A 20,794-nucleotide genomic window follows, 5' to 3' on the forward strand; every position below is an offset into this window, starting at 1 on the left:
ATTTGCTATAATTCAGCTAGCTCCAGCAGTAGGGAGTTTTTCAAAGTCTGAATTTTTTGGTGCAATGCACTCTAACATTTTCCATTTAATAGCTTTTAATTCAGCTTCTGAAAGCTAGCCAGGGAGCTGGCAGGGAGGCTGTCTGTGAAATGCTAGTGAATTCAGTTTCTGGACTGGAGGAGGAATGAGGTATTTTCAAGTTCATCCACCATTGTTCACATGATGGCCAAACTCCAACAAAAAGTGCCTGAAGCCAGATCCGCATGGGATTTTAAGCTCCTAAAACCTATTTACGTGCCTGAACTCCCACTAGTTGACAGGAAGCTAAGCACCTAAATAGAAGTTACTTTCACAGATCTTGGCCCCAGTTCCCTACGCTCATCTGGTTGCAATGCTAATCAGCCTTACAGCGCTGGTGGACTGCTCTGAGATTAAGTTTTTATTTGAGAACCTAAATGAAAGGAAATTCTGGTAGAAAAAGCACCAGGACTGTGCAAAGACTCAGATCAAGTTGAACTGGGCCAGTGGAACTGGTTTAAACCAACAGAAATAGTCAGTAGAAAAAATCTTATTCACAATGCAAAGATAACCTAAGGGCAGCAAAGGACACACATGCAAAAAAATCTACTAGAAAAGAGAGAAGTTACAGCTTTCTGTAAAGACTTCTGTGGACAGCAATGACTACAGCTGCGCGGGCCAGGAACAGAAGACAGTAATATGATACGGCATAGTTCCTAACGAAGTTAACAAAAAAAAGTCTGCCTACAGAACAGCTGCTTGTAGCTGGAGTTTGGATTAAAAGAACAGCGGCAGCCTAGAAGTCTGTTGGGTGGTATTAAGAGCATCAATAGGAAGAAAGTGAAGCACAAAGTAGAACAGATAGCAGTGGGCACACAACAAAAGAATCTTCAGAAAGTGGAGGTATCTGAAAAGAAAATGAATATTCTGTATTGATTATCTCTATTAATTTTTGAAAGCTTAGTTACCTGAAGGAGTTCCCTGGGTTAAGCTGATATCCCTGATCATAGTAAATAGTACTCTAGTATAGACTGCTAATTTCAGGGGAACTCATCATGACATAAAGTCCAGCTCCATATGAACAAGGACATCACAAATAGGTCCCAAATGATTTTACTAACATAAAAATGTAAAAAACTGTAGACTATTTTTCCCATGACTTGGGAGTGATACTATCAGACATGCTTTAAAGGAAATTGCACAGTTGAGAACATGTCTTAAAAAAGCCTCTCTGGACTGTGTTTCTTAGTCCTTAGCACATTAGAAAATTCAGTTTCTAACTGTGGGAGCTAAGCTCTGAAAAATCAAATCCTACAAATCTGAGAAATGCACACCTTCAAGCTAAGCTTAGAAAAGTAGTGAAAAGCTGTCAGTACTTGAGTCTTAAATAAGAATGCTCAGCTTTCCGACAAACTGGACCACTGTCTACTTTTCAACAAACAACTTATTTGACCTGTAAATGCTTTCAGTGTCATCTTTGTATGTATAGGTCACCACCGTTTCTTATACATTAATCTAGAGTTGACCTAACCCTTAAAAAAAATTATTTCATCCTACATTATATGATTCTTCTATTTTTATCTATCTGCTTATAAAAATAACATCAATGCAATTTCACTGGCAGCAACGAAGTAATCATTGCACTTGTCTGGTGAAGATTTGCCATAAACATCAAAGCCATTAACTTACATTGGGACATACCAACTAATCAGAAAATCTAAAAAAAAAAAAATTGACATTACATTAAGAAAATAGAAGTCTGTTAGAAAATCGTTTCGGTCATCTTGGAAAGAAGTGTTTCAAAGATTCTTAGCCACGATTCACTCTGAAATTTTTGGATGCTTTTACTTTAATACAGTTTGGAAACATGAACTTGCAGCATGGATTGCACATGTGAAATACAATGCTTTTATCTGTAGTGGTGACAGGGGACACCGAAGCTCTTCCATTTCCAGTGCTGCGGCCCTGCAGTAGGCTGATCCCTCTGAACAACCAGGCCAACACACTGCACTGCACGCTGCACTGCACCTCCTGCTTGGGGCCCTAAGGACCACTTTAAGGTACAGGCTTAAATGATTCTTCTAGTGCATTATGGTCTTCTATAGTTCTTTTCACAAGTTAATGAAGAAATTCATGTAACTCCAACTCATAGAGCTGCCATGAGCTGCCACACCCTAACAAAAGGATTTATGGTGAAGGAAACAGACCATTTCCTTGGATATGAAGAAGCCTTTAAGCCCATGCTACATTTTGTGTTCCTCACGGGCCTGGATGAAATGGTGGCCCACATTTTCCAGTGGCAACCTCCATCCTGGAGGTGCAAACCCAGAATCTTTGAAGGCGTCCCTGTGCAGAGAGTAAAGACATTTTGCGCACAAGTAACAACATATTACGTTAATTTGCCACCTCCACACCAAAAGGTCTAAGAAATTTTCCCATTACCAAACCTTTAAGGCACTACTCTCCTATACAAGGCATGCTTCTGGGCATAGCCACAAGTTAGTATTGACCAGCAAAATTAAGCACAAATTAAATTCAGATATGTTTCCTGGACAAATTCCTAGCCATATTTCTTTTAAATGTAAGTTATTAATTAATCTCTGTTTAGTAGAAAACAAATGGTAAGGACTGTCACCGTAGTACAATGGGGTCTCAACCTGTTCCAAAGCTCTGTGGTCAGTTATAATATTAAGTAGGACTAGCAGTAAGGAAAGAAAAATTACTCTGCATGTCTTAATACTATAATCAATATGATTAATATTTTCAGAAAAGAATAAAAAGTCTATGAAGAAAAACCTAAATTAAAAAAAATTAAAGTAGCAGCAGTTTTCTTTTGATCATTCATACTTTGAACCCCCAAGTGGCTTTTTAATTTTTGTTTTTATTCTTAACTGAATGACTATTACACTTGTCCCAGACTTGTGACTTAACTGAATCTTCACAGCTTTAGTGTGCCTTTGGAGAAGTTTCCTACCATTTTATGGCTCTTCCTCCCACCTAAAAGCTCACTCAACCTTAATGAAATTTAATTTTAATATGTGCATTTTCTTACAGTAATCCAAGGACAGCTATTCAGTCATAAAATCCTAACTCATTTATGCATGTGTACTTGCTATATTATCCTTCATGCCCTGTATAATACATTTAAACACAAAGTAGTATTACCACTACAAAGTCAACAATTTTTATAACATACTGCAGCCTGGCAGAGGTGGTTTACCGTGACAATGGAGCTAGATTAGACACAAAACACTACTAATCTCCTCATAAATTTAATCTTCATGATTCATGTTTAATTGTACCCAGATACGAATAAAATTTTCCTCAAAAAAAGGCAAATAATCTTGCTAAGAATGTAAAGGTCAAACACTATGCAGTGAGACACTGAGCCAAATTCGATTTCACTTTATGTCAGAAATAAATGCATTGTCAGTGACTCAGTGCTGGCTACATATTCTGTGACTAATCTTAGACCACCATAAATAAGAAGCTGACAACAGCTATAAAACTGTTTCCATTCCCAACCATGAATCTCCAATTCCTAGTACCCAGTCACCACAAAACAATGCATTGCAAACACACAGTTAAGGAAATGTCCTAATAATAACTAGTTTGTTGTAAATATGACTAAGCAACGAGATGTAAGCCAATGCTAAAAGAGCAGGATAGGGTGTGCACAGTGTATGTGGCAAAAAATGCATATATTGTAATATAAAACCTTTGCTTTGAAAAACTCCCAGTGATAAGACACATAAGCCACATGTTGTTACAAGCTAAGGTATTGGTTTTTTCTCCTGCTAGTACAACTCTATGTAATGTAGACAACTAGCAGACTGTGTCTCAAGCCCAGGTTTAATACCGCATCCAGACCTTCTCCAGGCTTTCCTCAAGCACTAAGTAATAGCCAACCCCAAATTTCTCAGAAATCCCAACAATTAACTTTCCCAGGTGCCAGGCTTCTTCAACACTACTAGAAGCCTTTCCCCCATCCTCCAAGAAGTGAGGTACCTAAGAAGCCTCCTGGTCTTCTCTGTACCAGAGGGTAACATGCCTCCAATAAGACCATCTCCAAAACTTTTGGGTTTTGGACAAGTCCAGTTTTAATCAGGCATTGTCCCATCTGTCTGCATACCCATCCCCAGTTTCAGTCTTGAGCTCTGAGTCAGGGTTGGCTGTCCAGCAGCCCTGCTTTAAAAGAAAGGGTGGAGGGTTACAACTGCAGTTGAGAAATGTACTTAGGTGCATGCTCGCATGCGTCCACGTTCAGCACAGTTAAACTCATTACTGTATTTCCAGACAATGCTGTAAGATAGAAGTATACTCATCTCCAATACTTAAACAATGCTTCCTTCCAAAGATGATTTTGGGTGCTGCTGATGGACAGAAGTTTCTGAGTAAACAAGAGGGCAGATGACCCAGGCAGAAGTCTTAAACGGCCAAGGAGCCAGACAGGAGGGGATCAGCAGGGATCAGAAAACAGCAGAATTTTGGGGGGGCTGTTGTTGATGAGTAAGTCAACTTAGAGAGAAAATTTTTACCAGAAACAGGTACGAATGTGCCACCTCATTGTTGAAATAGGAGATGTGGCCAGGATCTGGTGGGATGGACCACATTATGAGGAAGGGCAGTCATCAAAGTACAACCCTGGCTATTTTCACAATGTCGGCCACATTATGCCAGCAAGGGGCTTGCTTTGCTTGTCCTCATTTAGAGCTCAGCCATTTGATCTGTCACCAAAGCAGCAGTAGTTCAGCTGATGATACAAACATGGTCTAGGTTCATTCAGATGTGCACATGCACAAGCCTCATTTTAAGAAGTGTGGAAATCAAAGCTCAGCGTGGGGCACTAAGGCTTTGTGAATAGGAGAGATCCAAGGGCTGAACCTAAAGAGGTGCGTGCCGCTTGGGAAGCTACCAACAGGAAGTCTAAGCGTAAGGGTAAGTCTGGTCTCTGCCAAGTTTAGATCTCTGATTCAAGTCTGCATATTACAGCTGCTCCCCTCCACTTGTTACCCAGAACCTAAAACCCGTCACTTACATAGACTCTTCTATCTATTATTTAACAGGACTGAGCAGAACTCACTCTTTCAGTTGAAATATATATGTGAAAAAATGCTGCTACTCATCTTTTAAGTTATTCGATAACTTAGTAATTAAATTAATATGAAAATTAGGTTTGGTTCCTAAACACCAGGGGATAGAGTTGTGCCCTCCTTATCCCACCCCCAAGTTTCCTAATGATCCAGCTGTTCTGAATTAAAAGACCTCCTCAACTCCACCGCATGAATTGATGTCACTGAAGAGGAAACAGCAATAGGAACTAAATGCAGTAATTGCTCCTGTAATTCAGTGGCAAGGTGAACGCTTGCTCTGTATCCTATTTGCTGAACATTATTTTTTATTGTTATACCAAACTATCACTAAAGAAGAAAAAACCAAGATAAATAATCCCAAGAGTAGAAATGGCCCCTAACTGGGGAAGAGAACTGAAAAAGGCATTTACTTCCTGGACTGGGCATTGGGCTCCTCTCCACTTCCAGTTTAAAAGCTAGGCACACAGCTATTTATACAGAAGCAACATCGTATTTTGAACAGAATTCATCTCCAAGTGCATAAGGAAGTTTCAGGTGCCAAACGAAAGCACAGCCAGGATTAGGTGAAGTGTGACGTGTCCATAGAGAGAGAAAGGAAGACAGATTTTGGGTGACAATTCTTTACTCCAATGCCAAAAAAAAAAGGCCTACATTCTTCTTTGGATTTAGCTCACAATTTTCTTTGTTGCTAAAAAATCCTATTTATCAAGAGTTCTGATGAAAGTCTGCTTGGAGAAGTTAAGGGCTTCTTAATTGCACAAATTCTGAACAGCTTTATTGTTTTCAGCACATTAAAAGGTACTCTGTGCTTTTTTAAATGGCAATTAATTCCATTCTCATTACCAAGTGTATTCTAAAACAGGAGAAAGAGGAAGCCCTGTTTCTCCTCATCCACTAGTAGTATGAAATTTAAACAACAGAAGGATTTAGCTGCCTGAATTGAAGCAGGTATTTCAGGCCTACTTGCTTCATAGTCATCATTTAAATCAAACAAAAGAATTAACTTCAATAATTTGTTACCTTTTTCTGGAAGTGTACTGGCATTGCATATCTGTTCTTCACCACCACCAGCAGATGTTGCAGCTTTTATTTTAAATTGGTAAGTAATATTGGAAAGCAGATTTCTAAAAGTATGCAACGTATAATAAGGTGAAAAATTTGTAGAATTTCCTTCAGCTGTTACAATGTAATGAGTAATTACACCATTGGATGAAGCAGGAGGGTCCCACTGTACTAGGATCGATTGCCAACTCGTTGCAATACAATGAACGTTCTGGACAGCATCTGGTACTTAAAAGATACACATGCACCAAAGATTAACTTTCCCACACAATTAAAATCATAATCACAGATCAATATAGTCAGAGAAGCAGAGCCAGCCTTCATAGCAAGGGTCAAACACTCCAGTGGCAAAAAAAATTGATATTGTAAAAGAAATACATTGAGAGATCAAAAATATGTCTTTGTCCTCATTAGATGGTTCCTTCCCAACTACTATAAACATGACTGATGCTAGTACTTGAAACAGAAGAGGCTGTCTATCTGGCTTTTTCCTAGTTATGTGCTCCAATTTTATTTTCCCATCTGCTCATATTTTCCCCACTTTTTTTAATCCAAGTGTAGTAAAATATGCACAGTAGTGTGAAACACATACACATACTCCACAACAGTATCAACAGCAGAAGTTCCTTATTTATGTTAGCTTTGTTTCTTTTAAGCACTATATCACAGCTCTGTCCTTTCAGCAGAGGCATGACCTTCACAGAAGTCACAGGACAGGTTTCAAAGCTGTCATAGCAATGCTATTACTTTACTCTTCCCCACCTCCTTGCTGGTTCCAGCAGGAGAAATTTTTTTTAATGCTCATAAAAATTTAATAAAAGGTAGCAAATGTCATACTAATGCTGAAACTAGAGCAACTATCCATGAACAATTGTTTTAACAGAACAATGAATTAAAGTATCTCAGAAAGGGCTAACGTGCTGGCTGTACCAGCTAAGGGAACATTAATACATGGTGAGGGGTGCCCCAGTCTACTTCCTCTATTGAAACATGTCCAGGAATCCATGAGGTAGTGAAAAGACTGTCAGTGAGGTACCGGAAATAGAGGAAAATGTTCATTATCACTGCACAGAGGTAAATTAATCTCTTTAAAATGATGAATTTTTTTTTCACAGTTCAAAGAACAATCTTTTTTAAAAAGCAATATCTGCAGAAGAAAGATTAACTGGCACTTTTAATACAGACTAGAGACAGAATCCTCAGATGAACTCAGTGAGGAACTGATCCAGCAATTGCCCAAAATCTGGGTTGGAGGGAAAGTAAATAATGCTGCAACTAGCTGAGCATAAAATTTGAGAAAAAGCTGTAAAATAACTAGACCACGCTCCTGTGGGCAATGTTCTCTCCAGCACTTCTGAAGAAAGTACCATGAGTATGGAATGTCAGTGATGAAATGAGACAACTGATGGATGACCATGGCTCTTCGGCAGGACAACCTCCAGCTGCACGGATCCAACAGCCAACCTGAACCAGTTCAGTGATGGTCCAGATTTCTCATGGTGGTGTAACTGCTGGGTACAATAAACAGCATAATTTTTCCCTGAACCCCTGTTTTATGAGCTCTGGAAAGAATATTTCATTGGAAGTGTGGTCTTGAAAAACTGTAGTCACCATATGGGATCTTTTGATACTTCATCTGCTCCCTTCGCTGTCTCAGAACCTGAAAGTTCAGACACAGCCTCCTAACCGATGCTAGTCCCCTGGCACTGACAGACCTTATGAAGTACATGAGCCTGAGCTCTGACCCGGCACAGGAGCTACAGTTTTGCACAAAGGCCAGTTTCACAAACCCACAGAGCTCCTGCGCTCTCTTTAGTGAATGTTGAATATTCACTTTCACATGATACAATTTTTCATTTTGCAACAACCTGCAACTTCAAAAGACATGTAGAAGGCACAAGCCAAAACTGCACATAATTAATTAAGCCAACTGTATTGCATAGTCCTCCCCAGTTGTCAGGAAGAATAAGATCTAATAAATTAGGATATTTAATTAGTGGCTAGCTTCCCTTCCTAAAATAAATTATAAAAATGTTAAAAATTTGTATTTCTTTAATACAGTTTCCAGTTCATTTGCCAATCTTTTGTCCAGCTGCTTTTGATGCTGCTAAAGTTTCAGTTATTTTCACAGGGATCTGAATTATTGCTTTGATCTGCAAAGGCTGATATCTATCTAATTTTCCTCCCTTTATCTGTGATGCTATTAAAAGATTTATAGTCACCATATAAGACTCTTATTTCAGATGAGGACATTTCTAATTCTACACTTCCGACTTCAAACTTCAAACTCAGCCTATCCGGTACAGTAGGAATGTGAATCTGCGTTACACAGGCAGAAGACAATGAGATAGTGTTATGTTACGTTTTCTTTGGAGAGAAGAGGAAGACTGTTGTTCAGCCATACAAGGAAAATATATATAAACAGAACTGCAGCTTACAAAAAGTCACGTCTAACCTGATTCCATCGTTGTAAACTGGACAGCATTACTGAACTGATTGCCATTCCCAAGCTTGGTAAATGCAGAGACACTGATAAAATAGAGGCTGAATGGTTCCAATCCAACAAGGCTTGCCTCATGGTTTGAACCTGAAATGTTCTTAAGGAAGGAAGAATTATTAGTATGCAATTAATCTGTGTAAACATTGTGGGCCTCACCTTGAACCCACTGAAATGAACAGAAGATTTAGAAACCATAGTTTTGCCTCTTCTACTCTGAGAAGCTTTCAGTTAAAGTAGTCCCTGAGCTCAACGAAAAAGAATGCAGGGTCAAATTCTTCCTTTCCTTTCTCCTCTCCTTGTTTCACTGTGGCTTGTGAGGAAGATATGCCGAAGGTTGGTATCATAATTACCATAGCGTTGTTAGAACACATTAACTCCATATATGCCTTTTTTTACCAATACTGAAAACTCTTGTCACCTCCACACCACCACATCAACCCCCCCTCACCTTCTACTTCCTTATTACACCTCTGAAGTGGAAGAGGTCATGGAAGAGGTCAACATTACAAAACATGAAGAAACACAGGGCATAGCAGATGCAGGGAAGTGCTCTGGCCAGTTTCTGTATTCTAACTGGATTTGAGACTGCCTCAGATGGACAGTGGAGAATAATCTTTGGTGGCCTCCATGAGCACCCAAAGAATGATCTACAGCCAGGCAGCTGGCTGTAGAAACCACTGTTCCACTTCTGTATGTGCACTGTGATCCCCCTCTTCCAAGGATTATGGAAGAAACTGGGGCGATGCCAGCACTTCATTCCACAACGGGGTATAACAGCATACGGGCTAGCACAGTAGGCCACCCCATGGGGACCGATTGCCACAATGCATGCACTTGACAACAGCAAAAGCACTTCCCTTGCAGGCTAAGACTCTGCAATCAGGGCTCCAGTGCTGAGGGAGTTGGAGTAGTTAAGCTACTCACAGTCCCACACGTACCTTATACTGCATGTCTTAAACTCGTATCTCACTGCAGCAATGTCTTTTCCCTGCACCTTTTACAAGTGTATCGGGTGAACAGAAGTCACTATATAGTTTCTAAGCCTGAGATGCAATTCTGGCCTCAGCTTGCTGCCTTTACAGTTCATTGCACATTTCTTGATGCCATCCAAGCACCCAGATTTAAGCAGATATAAATGCCTCGATCAGTTTTTGTATGTAACTTTATAGCATCCATTTAAGTTAAAATTTATTCAGTTATTCTTATTCTGCAAAAATAAAACAATGCAAACCTCCAAACAGTTTTTAACCATTTTTCAAGATGACCAGGAATGTCTGTCATCCACAGATGCTAGATAGCTAAACAAAAGTAGCCACAAAACAAGTAACTTCTGTAATTTTCTAACGTCAAGCTTAGATGGAAATATGAGCTAAAGATTAATAAAGCTCATCATTAATGAAATATCAGAAGCTCAAAGCAAATTAAAATCTAACAAATTTTTTCTATCTAATTTGAAAATCTGAATTACTGGCATGGTGGGAGGGTAAGTAAATTGTCTTAACAAATAGGAATTTAGAGGAGCTTCATAATTCTAGGAGCATAACAGACATTTAAAATATTTCTCATGTATTTTGTTCCTAAAGCATGAAAAAAGTATTTATCTGCCAAAAAATATTAAACACTTAATTATAAACATACCTGATAAAATAGTTTTTCACTGTTGTTTTGATAAATCTTAAAATTGTATCTCATAATAACACCATTAGGCTGAGGACTTGGATCCCATTTTAGCCACACAGAATCTGCAGTATAGTTTGTAATGGTCAAATTCTGGGGTGGAGCTAATGGCACTGCAAAAGAGAAATGATCTTGAGTTCCAAATTACAAATAATCCAGGCAAAATCAAACTCTTTGGAGAAGCAGGAGAACATATATAAGTTTGTTACAATTTGTATCTGAACTCAGCAAAACAATACTTCATTTCTTTCAATCTTTTTCTTTCTTTTTGGTATGAAACAAATTCCATTAATCAGGAATACATGTTTAGTCAGCAAGGGATCTTCTTGGAGATCTAAGAAATCTATTAATTACTTAAATATTCCCATTGTCAGAACTAAGGAATTTAACAAAAGTCGTATTACATATATTACTGGCATGTGATATACTTTGTTTCCTACATCATATATTGAACACAACTCAATATATATTTACAAGATATACTTATTTATATATATCCATATTTACCATGCAGGTCAGAGGAGGTCCGTGTAAAGGAGACCTGTAAGAATGTGTTAGAAATATTTCCCCGTTTAATCATTTTTCAATCACGTGGGGGGATGAAAAGAAAGGTACTGTTGCTTGTTTCAAAGTCCCTGACGCTTGGCAAACTATAACACATTCCAAAGGCAAAAGACATTTCTCCTTGGAGTTCTTTTTGTAATCCTATGCAGAATGTGACCTCCTCTCGCACACTGTGGTGGGAGGAAGAGAACTCAGAAAAGACTTCCTTTGTAGTGTTTTCTTCTTCTGAAAGCTCTTCACGCACAGACCAATGGAAAACAAATCCTTCACATCAACTCTTTCCAGGTCTGATGTTCAAATCTAAGATGCAGTAACACGGGGCAAATATTTCAAAGTTTGTTACAATTGAATTTGCTTACCTGACTCATTTGCATAGAACTGAAGCACGGCAGATGGACCAGATCCTTTTATTGTTCTTGCAGCTACATAAATGTTGTATAATGTGAATGGTAGAAGGTCTTCCAAGATGATAAAATTATTGGTGGTAGAGAATGAGTTATTTATTTCTGGACCAAATAAATTTAAATCATAACTTATTATAATACCACTTGGCTTAACAGGAGGATCCCATGAAAGCATAACTGAGGTAGTTGAGAGATTTGAAAACTTTCTTATAATAGGTGCTGATTCTGGGACTACATGAAGAAATAAGAAAGAGAAAAACAGGATAACCTCAGAAAACTATGAATTACAATGAAAAATGTCTTTTAGCTATCAGTTAAAGTTGTGCTCTGAGTGGGAAATTCTATTTCATGGTCTCAACACAGAAACGTGTAGTAGCTGCTTGTGTCATTGTAAAACAAAAAAGCTTTAAGTAGGATGAGAAAAATAAACAATAATATTTTTTTCTTTTAGAAAGCTATTTGGGTTTTTTTCTACATTTCCTTAGGAATGAATAAAATATACTTCTCTTACCATCTTCGTCAGTTCTTATATGTAGACTTAGAGCATGCAGTTCAGAAGATCCTTTATCAGTTGCTGGTGTGATTTTCAGAATGTAATCAGTATATTTCTCCAGATTGTCAAAAATGATGCTTGTGTTGTAAGTAAGGAAAGACAATATCTTATTGGTTCCCAGTTGCAATAAACTTAGAGAAACATGAAAGAAGACTAAGCCATTTGGCTGGGATGGTGGAAGCCAGCTTACATTTACAGAAGATGAGGAAATGTTTTGATAGACCAGATTTTCAACAGAACCATCTGGGACTATGAGAGAAAATAAGCAAAAAATAAATGCATGGATTACAGTAATAAAGCATACAAAACCAAAACAGAAATAAGACCAAAGTATGATTAGTCTGTAAATCTCATTTGTAACCATTTGTACAACTTTTAACAATCATTTATGTTTCACTATCAAAAGCAAAATATTTTGAAGGCATATGTGAATAATCATCTATTTTAAATTTGTTTAACAAGACAATTAATGATGGTTTAAGACAATATTTTTATTGCTTGTATCCAAAAAGGAAGCTTGTGAACTACGTGCTTAGTATTACAAAGCAAAGACTTAGAAAAAAAAGTTTTCCTTGCAAAGAAAAATACTGCAGTGTTGAAAAACAGTACTCACTGTTTTTTTTTTAACTTCACCATCATAACAGTAAAATAATTTTAAAGTTAGAGAATATTTAATAAATGGAAGCACTGATATACACTGAGCATTAAAAAAGTTATTAACTTACTATCCTGATCTGTACACACGTCTACTATTTCACTGGTTTTGTTTCCATCTCCAAAAGCTGTGCTTGCAGTTAACCATAGAGTATAATGGCTGTATTTTGCCAAGTCATCCAGAACTGCAGACTGGGATATACTGACATTGCTGTCGTTACCATAACTTGTGAAATTCTAAAGGAAAAAAAAAGTGTTACCATTAAAATTGTTATGTATTCACTGATTTCTCTTTCTAGTTACCCATTTAACTATCACCATCACCAACAGATATGATTCACCATAGTGTTCAGGAGACATTAACCTACACTTTGACTCCTAATGAGTCCTGATTGTTACGGAACTACTCAAGCAATTTATTTGAGTATGTTATCTATCGCTACTCCTTGTAAGCACTACAGAGTACCTAATTGACTCTTCGTGTTGTTTGTAATTGTTGAATGACAATCCACCTTTTTTTGAAACACACTGTGTGTAACATTGCAATGTGTTTACCCATATTGTATCGAGAAAATGACAAAAAAAGTATCATCATAGATTATGTGATCACACCTGCGACTGCCTTGCCTGATCTGCATGAAGTGAATCAAAGGACTTCTATCACTTTATTTCATTTTTATTAGAGTACATCTTACAGAAAATTGTCTGATTTTGTATTTAAAACTTCCAGTGGCAGAGAGCTCACTGCAACGCTTGATAAACTGTTCCTTTTGTTAGTTGTTCTTTCCGTTAAAAACACGCCATTATTTCTAATGCAAACGTCTATACACAGTGGACTGCATTAAACTGAAGGATCTGACAGAATTTCTTTTCTTTGTGCGGTTACTTGCTAACAAAAGGATTGCACCAGAACCAAGTCCCACTTTCTTTTGAACTATATAAAAAATTCCCCTAAAACTGTGACTGTAGCAATAGGTTGGTGCTCTAGATCAGCCCCTCTGAGGAGGCTATTCCTGTTTGGAATGAACCATTTTGGAAACTGAAAAGAAAAAATATAGGTCAGATTATTTATGTAAGGTCAGCCATACCACATAACTGAATGTGTCAAATCACCCACTGCTTTACAGGAACCTGACTTAGATGATCCAAAGCAGTTTGGTTCATGATCTGAAAACTATTGAGAGGTCATGTACCCCATAAGCAAATCGGCTCCAGCACTGGGTAGGAAGTGAAAACTTTGCTCCTCATTCGAAGAGTCAGTATCATTCCTCTCCAGCAGACACATTGGCCTGTTGAGCAGATGGCACGGGCAGCACTTCTTAGGACCAAAGAAGTCCTCCTAATTTTTCAACATAGCAACATTTTCATGGTGAGCTGGACTTTGCCTGACCCCCTGATGAATTGCCTAGTACATGTTCCAGTTATTTGGCTTGCCTGCTAGTTTCATTGTCACATCTTATTTGCACCCTCCATCTCCTTAAAATCAAAGCTCGCTCTAAATTTCCTAAAAAAGAGAGGCTGTGATAGTAGACTTACTAAAACAGGAGGAAGGTGACTGTAGTGTTTGCTTATTTAAATTCAGAAATACCACATATAAACACAGGCACACTAAAACCACATGCTAAAAATGTGTTATATTTCTCTTGAGGAAAGTTCCTATTGAAGAAGTCACTGTGAAACACTCTACCAAACAGTTGGGTCAGTACTGTGGAAACTGATACTTCAGTATACAGCCTTGATGTCTGTCACCAATACATACCAGTTCATATGTCTAACATAATCACCAATTTTTTTGTACAGGCAAAATTATTTTATTTCTGCAGAAAACAACAGGTGATACACTCATTCATGTCTCTGAGATTTTTATACCAGTATCTGAAGACCTAGTTTTGCCTACAGTCACTGGTACTCACGTAACATAAATAGGTCAACAGTTTGTTTGGCAATGAAAATGTAAGCTTTTGTTTTGAATGCAGTACAAAACCTGCACAAATTGGCGGTATAAATCGCTATATCCACTCCTATTAACAGACTTAAAGCACACTGTTAGGTTTGTCTGAAAGATTAGGTTAAGTCAACATCAGTCAAAATACTAAGAAATTCCACCTTAATATATGACTTTTTTCTAAACAGAGATGGAAGCTCACACTATCTTCACATAAGTAACTGAAAAAGTGTGAGAAAAGCGTGGCTTTACACTTGGGTAGGGTAAAACCCAGGAAACAGAGGATCGAATTCTAAGGTATTTAATTAAAATTTCTGATGCTCAAGCAGAGTATGACAGAAAATACCTTCTGACACTAATGCCTCATTCTACTACTCTCCTGTTGTTATTATTATTATTGTAATTATTAATAATTAGCAAGTGATAATATAATAAGATAAAAAAAGGACCTTAAATAATTTGAGTTAAATAATGAGTTTTCAAGGTAAAAATATCAAAGGAACCACATCAAGTTTTGATTCTAGATTTAATGGGAATTTATTGCTATGAACAGCTGAAAATCCAACTCTTCGTTTAAAAAGCATACTTTTACAATTTAGTCAGCTGTCTGCCAGCTAAGTACACAGTGAACCATCATGAATACTGTAACGATAGGCTTTCTGGTGGTTCAACACAAACTGTGTTAAGAGGCAGTTCCCTTACTAAGAGGAGCCTCAGGACTGATAGCTGGGGACTACCTCAAACTTCTGATATGACAAAATATTAGAAAAGAATGAACACATGATTAAGAGTAAGGGCGAGCAGGAAGAACTGTGTGGGTACTGAGAAAAGATGAAACTTGCCCTAATTGTACCCTGGGGATAGAACACTATAGGAAGTTTTACAATTAACTGTGGCTGCAGATGAAAGCAAACAGCTTAGGATCTTTGGCTACAGCTGAAGAAATTCTTCCTTCTGTCCCCTTCTTCATCCATACATGAAAGAAGTTTTGACATAGCAAAGTATCAGATTATTAAAAGCAGCTAAGTGTAAGCAATACACACAGGCCATGAAAGTGTCAGCAGAAAGTAGTATCTTCTTCACCCCAGGAAGCGGCAGAAATTTCCAGTGGCATAACGCTGTAATTAGTTGTATACAGACACCACAGTGCTGCTGTTCATGGTTATCCCTTTTCCCCTGTTCTGTTTCCTCCTTTAGGATGTATTGCACTGCCGTTTTGAGTTAGAGTATCACATACTTGACTCTGGCAATCAGGTGAGAGTGGTGACACTGTGAGGGCTAATCCAAGCCATCCCTCAAGGAGCGTAATGCACACTGCCACAGTACCAACCTAAGTGAAGATATTTGCTTTCTGTTTGCCGTACCATTCTGAGGCCATCTTTTAAAAAATTTGCAGTGTATTTTAGGGAAGTTACCCCTTTATCCCTATTTTGGTCATATTGGTGATAGAAAAGGTTTGATTGTTAAGTTAATATAGCACATTGCTTGCATCCTTTGTTTGCATCCCAAGGGCAGACTGAGATGAATTTTACTCTGAACTGTAACCAGTCACGTTCACTTAGTTTGGCTTGAAGTAGAGAGTTGGATGATTTGGGGTCTAATGCTCAGTCTCTAGAAGGGCAGTGGGCTTTTTTTCTCTGTTTAGCTCCTGGTTCCCCTGTCTGGTTTGGCAGAGCAGGACAGCTGTCATCTCTACTGAAATTCCTACACTGGAGAATTTTCTCTAAGCAGAAATTTATGTTTGTAATTAGCACCTTTACCACTTTCTTGCTAATCAAAACACAAGTATAGAGATATTGAATAAAAGTGTTTATTCAAGTCAATGGTATCTCTTACAGTTCAGTATTTAGCAATGAGACAATTACTTCCACAGGTTATGCGACTTCTTTCCTCAATAAGACTGGGAATGTGGGCAGTATGATTGCTTCAAGCACTGTGCAAGGAACCAGGGAGCAAAACTTGCAAAGCTGCTCTTGCAAACAGTGAAAGCTTGAACTGTAGGAATCCAGCAGTGTCACAGAGAAGCGATGTGAACAAGAGGTACAGTGTCATGTCATTTGTGTAGGAAGTTCCCTTCGTCAGAATAGATGCCATATCTTTACTGCACTGGGGCAAAGCAGTGAACATAAACCAAAAAGTAGCATTTTCCCTAGACCTATGGCAGCAAAAAATGAAAGATAAAGCTGAACTTGAACCTAGTCTAGTTCAAGTGATGGTTTCTTCTATTTGGCTACTAGTCATTCCTCCCTCTCTGACACTTATTCTTTTACAACCTGTCAGCATCCCCATAGAAACAGCCCACTCATCTACCAAAATCCTCAAATCTAATCTCCATCACTAAATTCTTCCTTCTGCTGTTCTGGTTCTGAATCCTAGGTCTGAGCATCCCAGGCCTTCTGACTGGAGAGCCGCAGTGTGATTTTTCATGTAGATCTGTAAAGCAAAGAAACTATACATTATTTTTCTGCCCTATGAAGGTACGTAGGTTTTTTTCTTTTTAAAGGAAAACTATTTTTCATGCAAGTTTCTGCATCATGCCAAGGAGTAAACTGCATCCTTTACCTCAGGTCTTTTGTCTCCCACCCCTCCCCAGACAAAATGCTTTGCTCTAAAGCTACTAATTTCCTCTTTTTAACATGGTCATAATCAGTGCTTTATTTTAATTAGGTTTTAATATGCCTGAGGAGTTTGAGAACATGTGAGGACAAGTGAGAAGTTGAGACAACAGAATAGCACTAGTTTTAGCATGAATTTTATATCTATTTCAGATTATGACAACATTGGAAAATGTCAAATTTCTTGATACTCTTCAGCTGGGATGTTTTTTCAGGCATCTAGAAGATACACTTTAAAACTTGGACCTCTGTTGTTATGTCCTGACACAGAAGCAGATGAAAGACTGGCAAAGAATGGCTGCCTACAGCAGCGTGTCTGAGAAGGTAGGGTACCTAGAAATGTGAAAAGATTATCTACTTTTTTCATTCTCCTGTATCATTTCCCAAACCGAAAATACAGTTTGGATAAACATAAGCAGAGTGGTCACCTAGATGCAGTGTATTTCAACTAAGGATTATTTCTTTCCAAATATGTGCAATACAAAATTTACCAACAGACCCTGCAACTACATGGTTATACTTCTAAGTTACAGATAGTTGTAAGCTATATGTGTGCATACACTCATACAGCTTACCACTGTCTGCATGTGTCTCATATATATATAATATATATAGATGCATATCAGGCTGGCTTTCGCACATGCATTTCTCTGTTGTAAAAAGAGTAATATAAAATATCTGACAGAAACGAGCAGGGGAGAGTTGGTTTTTTTTCCTGCTTGAAATCTGTCTTGCACCCACAGGAATGCTAAAGTACAGAATAGGAGTGCAACGTAGACATGGTAGTTGCCATGCCGAATAGTGAAGGGCAGAGGGAGTTAAAGGGGAGCAGACAGATTAGGAGTGGATCATGATTTCAGAGATTAATGGTGATCTCCCATGGCCCGTAAGAGACAGATGCAACAGCAGCTGAAACCTATCTTCTGATGGCAGAGGGATGGGTTAAAAATCAAAGCTGAAAGGGTGAAAATGGTAGTTTCCACACCTAGAAGTGAAGCTACTGTCAGTGCTTTTCTGCCATCTACCACATGATATGCCAAAGCAGCAGTAAGTTCTACCCATTCCACTATTCTTTCCTTGACCAGCTACATCCCACAATAATGAAACTGGACCCTCACCTTGCTGGGCCAGTGCTACTGTGCTCCATCTTCCCTATCTTGCTGCTTCATTTCCAGAGGGGTTTTAGCTCTCAGTGTATCAGTTTCACTTTACCCATCACCTCAGAGTTCCACCTTCCTAAAGGCAGGAGTAGCCCAAGTCTGCAGTCCTCCTCTAAAATCAGTTGAGTTGTCCAAGGATTAGACAAATGTAGACACTCTTCATAGGCTGGGCTAGTTCAGGTAACGCACTGCTGTAAAGGTTTCTCCAGGGATTTGTTAAGCTAAGAAAAATGCTATTGGTATAGCAGTGTGTGCAAGCAGAGTCTGAAGCTCTCAACTGTAGCCCTGATTTGAATCACATCAGAATGTGAATTCATGGCACACTCCTGCTTGCATGTGAAACTATGCAGACAGAGCCTGGCACCCACACAGCCTCACAGAAGTCAGAGAAGTGTATTCACTGAAGTATGTCAGCAATTATTCAGTTACAGGCATTTGTAAAATTTGTGATTTTTTTTTCTAGTTATTCTCGAACACATGCATACCTCACACTAGACATATCTTGAGCACAAAGTAATTCAGTAGATGTAATTTTTCATGCATTATTTTCTTCATGAATTTGTATTTCTTTCTTTTCTTCCATATGTGTAAAGCTTGTGACCAAAAACCTGTAAAGGAAGCTTATTTCTTCTTATTATATTTCTGTATCATAATATATTCTTAGAAAGGAGAACAGAAAAATTATATATACAATCAATAAATGTGGTATATAATTAAGGATGAAAGTAGCAACAAAAAAAACTTACATGGAAATGTGCGGATCACCAAAAAATTATAAATAACATTTGTCTTTTATGCTTTAACTTAAGAATCTCAATATCTTTATTCCTATATACTAAACAGTATGAAAAATATGAAATAATGATTTATTCACAACTGACATTATCTTCTTATTTTCAGTACTATATAAGCATGCATTAAAAAGTAAAACCAGAACTGTTACAGATTAGACTAAAATAAACAGTCTTAAAGATGTGCAATGAATGTAATGGGTCTTGTGTCTATATATCTATATATATTGTGCATATATATGTATTAGATGTATGTGTGTGTATATACATGTACATACAAACTGTTCAATACGCAATATTACACAAAATGTGTTTGCTTTAATGCTTAATGAAATTGAAGTTCAATGAGATACATGACACAAAACATGTTTAAAAGACGTGCTTCTATCTTTGTAAGTTAAAAACCTGCCTTTTGATAAAGGAAATATGAAAAAATATTGATAACTATAAAATTGAATGAATGTTTAATGAACTATTAGAAGTCTTTATTGAACTCTACAAAAGAATAATATAAAAGTAAGCTTACCTGTATGAATACTCCTGAATTATTTTTTAAATAAACTGAGTAGTACAGTATATTTCCATTAGGCTTTTGAGGAGGAGACCAGGACAGCATTATTGATGTGGAAGTGAGGTTTCTGTACACAACATCTTTTGGTGGATCACTTGGTGCTGGAAAAATGTTAAATTTTAGCATACCTATCTCAAGGTTTTGTACATTTCAGTGCCCAAGAAACACCCACTATAGATTTGACAACATCCTATGTCAAATCAAATGTATTTCTGATTATGGTATAAAAACTGCTTCTGGAAGTGATGAAATAAAATAGTAGATGTAAATAAATTTTTAAAACACTATTTTTTCAGGCACATTTGTATTTAGTGGCATTTCTAAACAGATAGTCTTTTCTTATGGAATTTGTCCTGTACTTACTGCTTTGGGCACATGGGAAGTCTAATTTGCAGACATGGAAGTTGACTGACTTAGGCCTCTACGCCACATAGTTAACAGGGAAAAAAAAGATTTGTTTCAGAAGACCGAAATTAAAAGCCTTGCTCTCACTTTGCTGATTATAAACAGAATTTAGACTCTCAGCTCATGTAGGTAAACCAGATACTTGAGCTTGGACAGTATGATCATTTCTGTTCTTTCCTCTTTCCTCAGCCTATTAAATGTGCAGAAAGGACTCTGTAAGTCTTCTTCAATTAGCCTCTCCTCCTATCCTGTAAAGAATAGCAGCATATAGTCCTTCTCAGTAGCACAGTGATGTGATATAGGAACTCAAATTCAGTTCCGTAAGTCTGCTTAACATAATTTAAATCCACATTTCTCACCATCCAAGAAAGTGCTCTACACAACAAGCAGTAGAGTACTGAACATTGGAAGTTATCCTACCTCTCTTGCTTTGTGCTGTTCTAGTTCATAGAAAATACTAAAATATTAATTGAAGAGGCAACTCAAGGATCAGTTCCTAAAAACCCTGCCCTAAAAAGTCAGTTCATGTTTCCATAACAGCTTCAATAGCAAGGACTGGGAATACGTACAACCTGATGGTTTAGACAGTCTTTTGAGGGATGGCTTGGATAGACGCTAATCATCCCAGTGATTGTGTGTTGGGAAATCAGTTTATCTATGCAGGATGATTCTAAAATATGTCTGCATACTATCCATTTTGGAACAGATTGTAGCAATGCAATTGACGGGAAAACCAGAAACAATAATTAAACTAAATAACTTTAAAAGCACAGTACCTAGTG

The 20,794-nt window shown here is 37.7% G+C and overlaps 1 protein-coding gene across 1 annotated transcript in view; it reads right to left on the reverse strand.

Annotated features, from left to right (window-relative positions):
• Positions 1-20,794, reverse strand: part of PTPRQ (protein tyrosine phosphatase, receptor type, Q) — a 131,389-nt gene that overhangs the window by 57,234 nt on the left and 53,361 nt on the right. The window contains exons 27-33 of the mRNA XM_010293847.1: positions 19,563-19,708; positions 12,597-12,762; positions 11,830-12,120; positions 11,274-11,549; positions 10,312-10,463; positions 8,629-8,770; positions 6,132-6,401 (exon numbers count right to left, since the gene is read on the reverse strand). Coding sequence (XP_010292149.1) covers positions 6,132-6,401; positions 8,629-8,770; positions 10,312-10,463; positions 11,274-11,549; positions 11,830-12,120; positions 12,597-12,762; positions 19,563-19,708 — 1,443 coding nt within the window. The remainder of the gene's footprint in view (positions 1-6,131; positions 6,402-8,628; positions 8,771-10,311; positions 10,464-11,273; positions 11,550-11,829; positions 12,121-12,596; positions 12,763-19,562; positions 19,709-20,794) is intronic.

The sequence above is a fragment of the Phaethon lepturus genome, unplaced genomic scaffold, assembly GCF_000687285.1.
Source record: "Phaethon lepturus isolate BGI_N335 unplaced genomic scaffold, ASM68728v1 scaffold2629, whole genome shotgun sequence".
Classification (NCBI taxonomy): Eukaryota; Metazoa; Chordata; class Aves; order Phaethontiformes; family Phaethontidae; genus Phaethon; species Phaethon lepturus.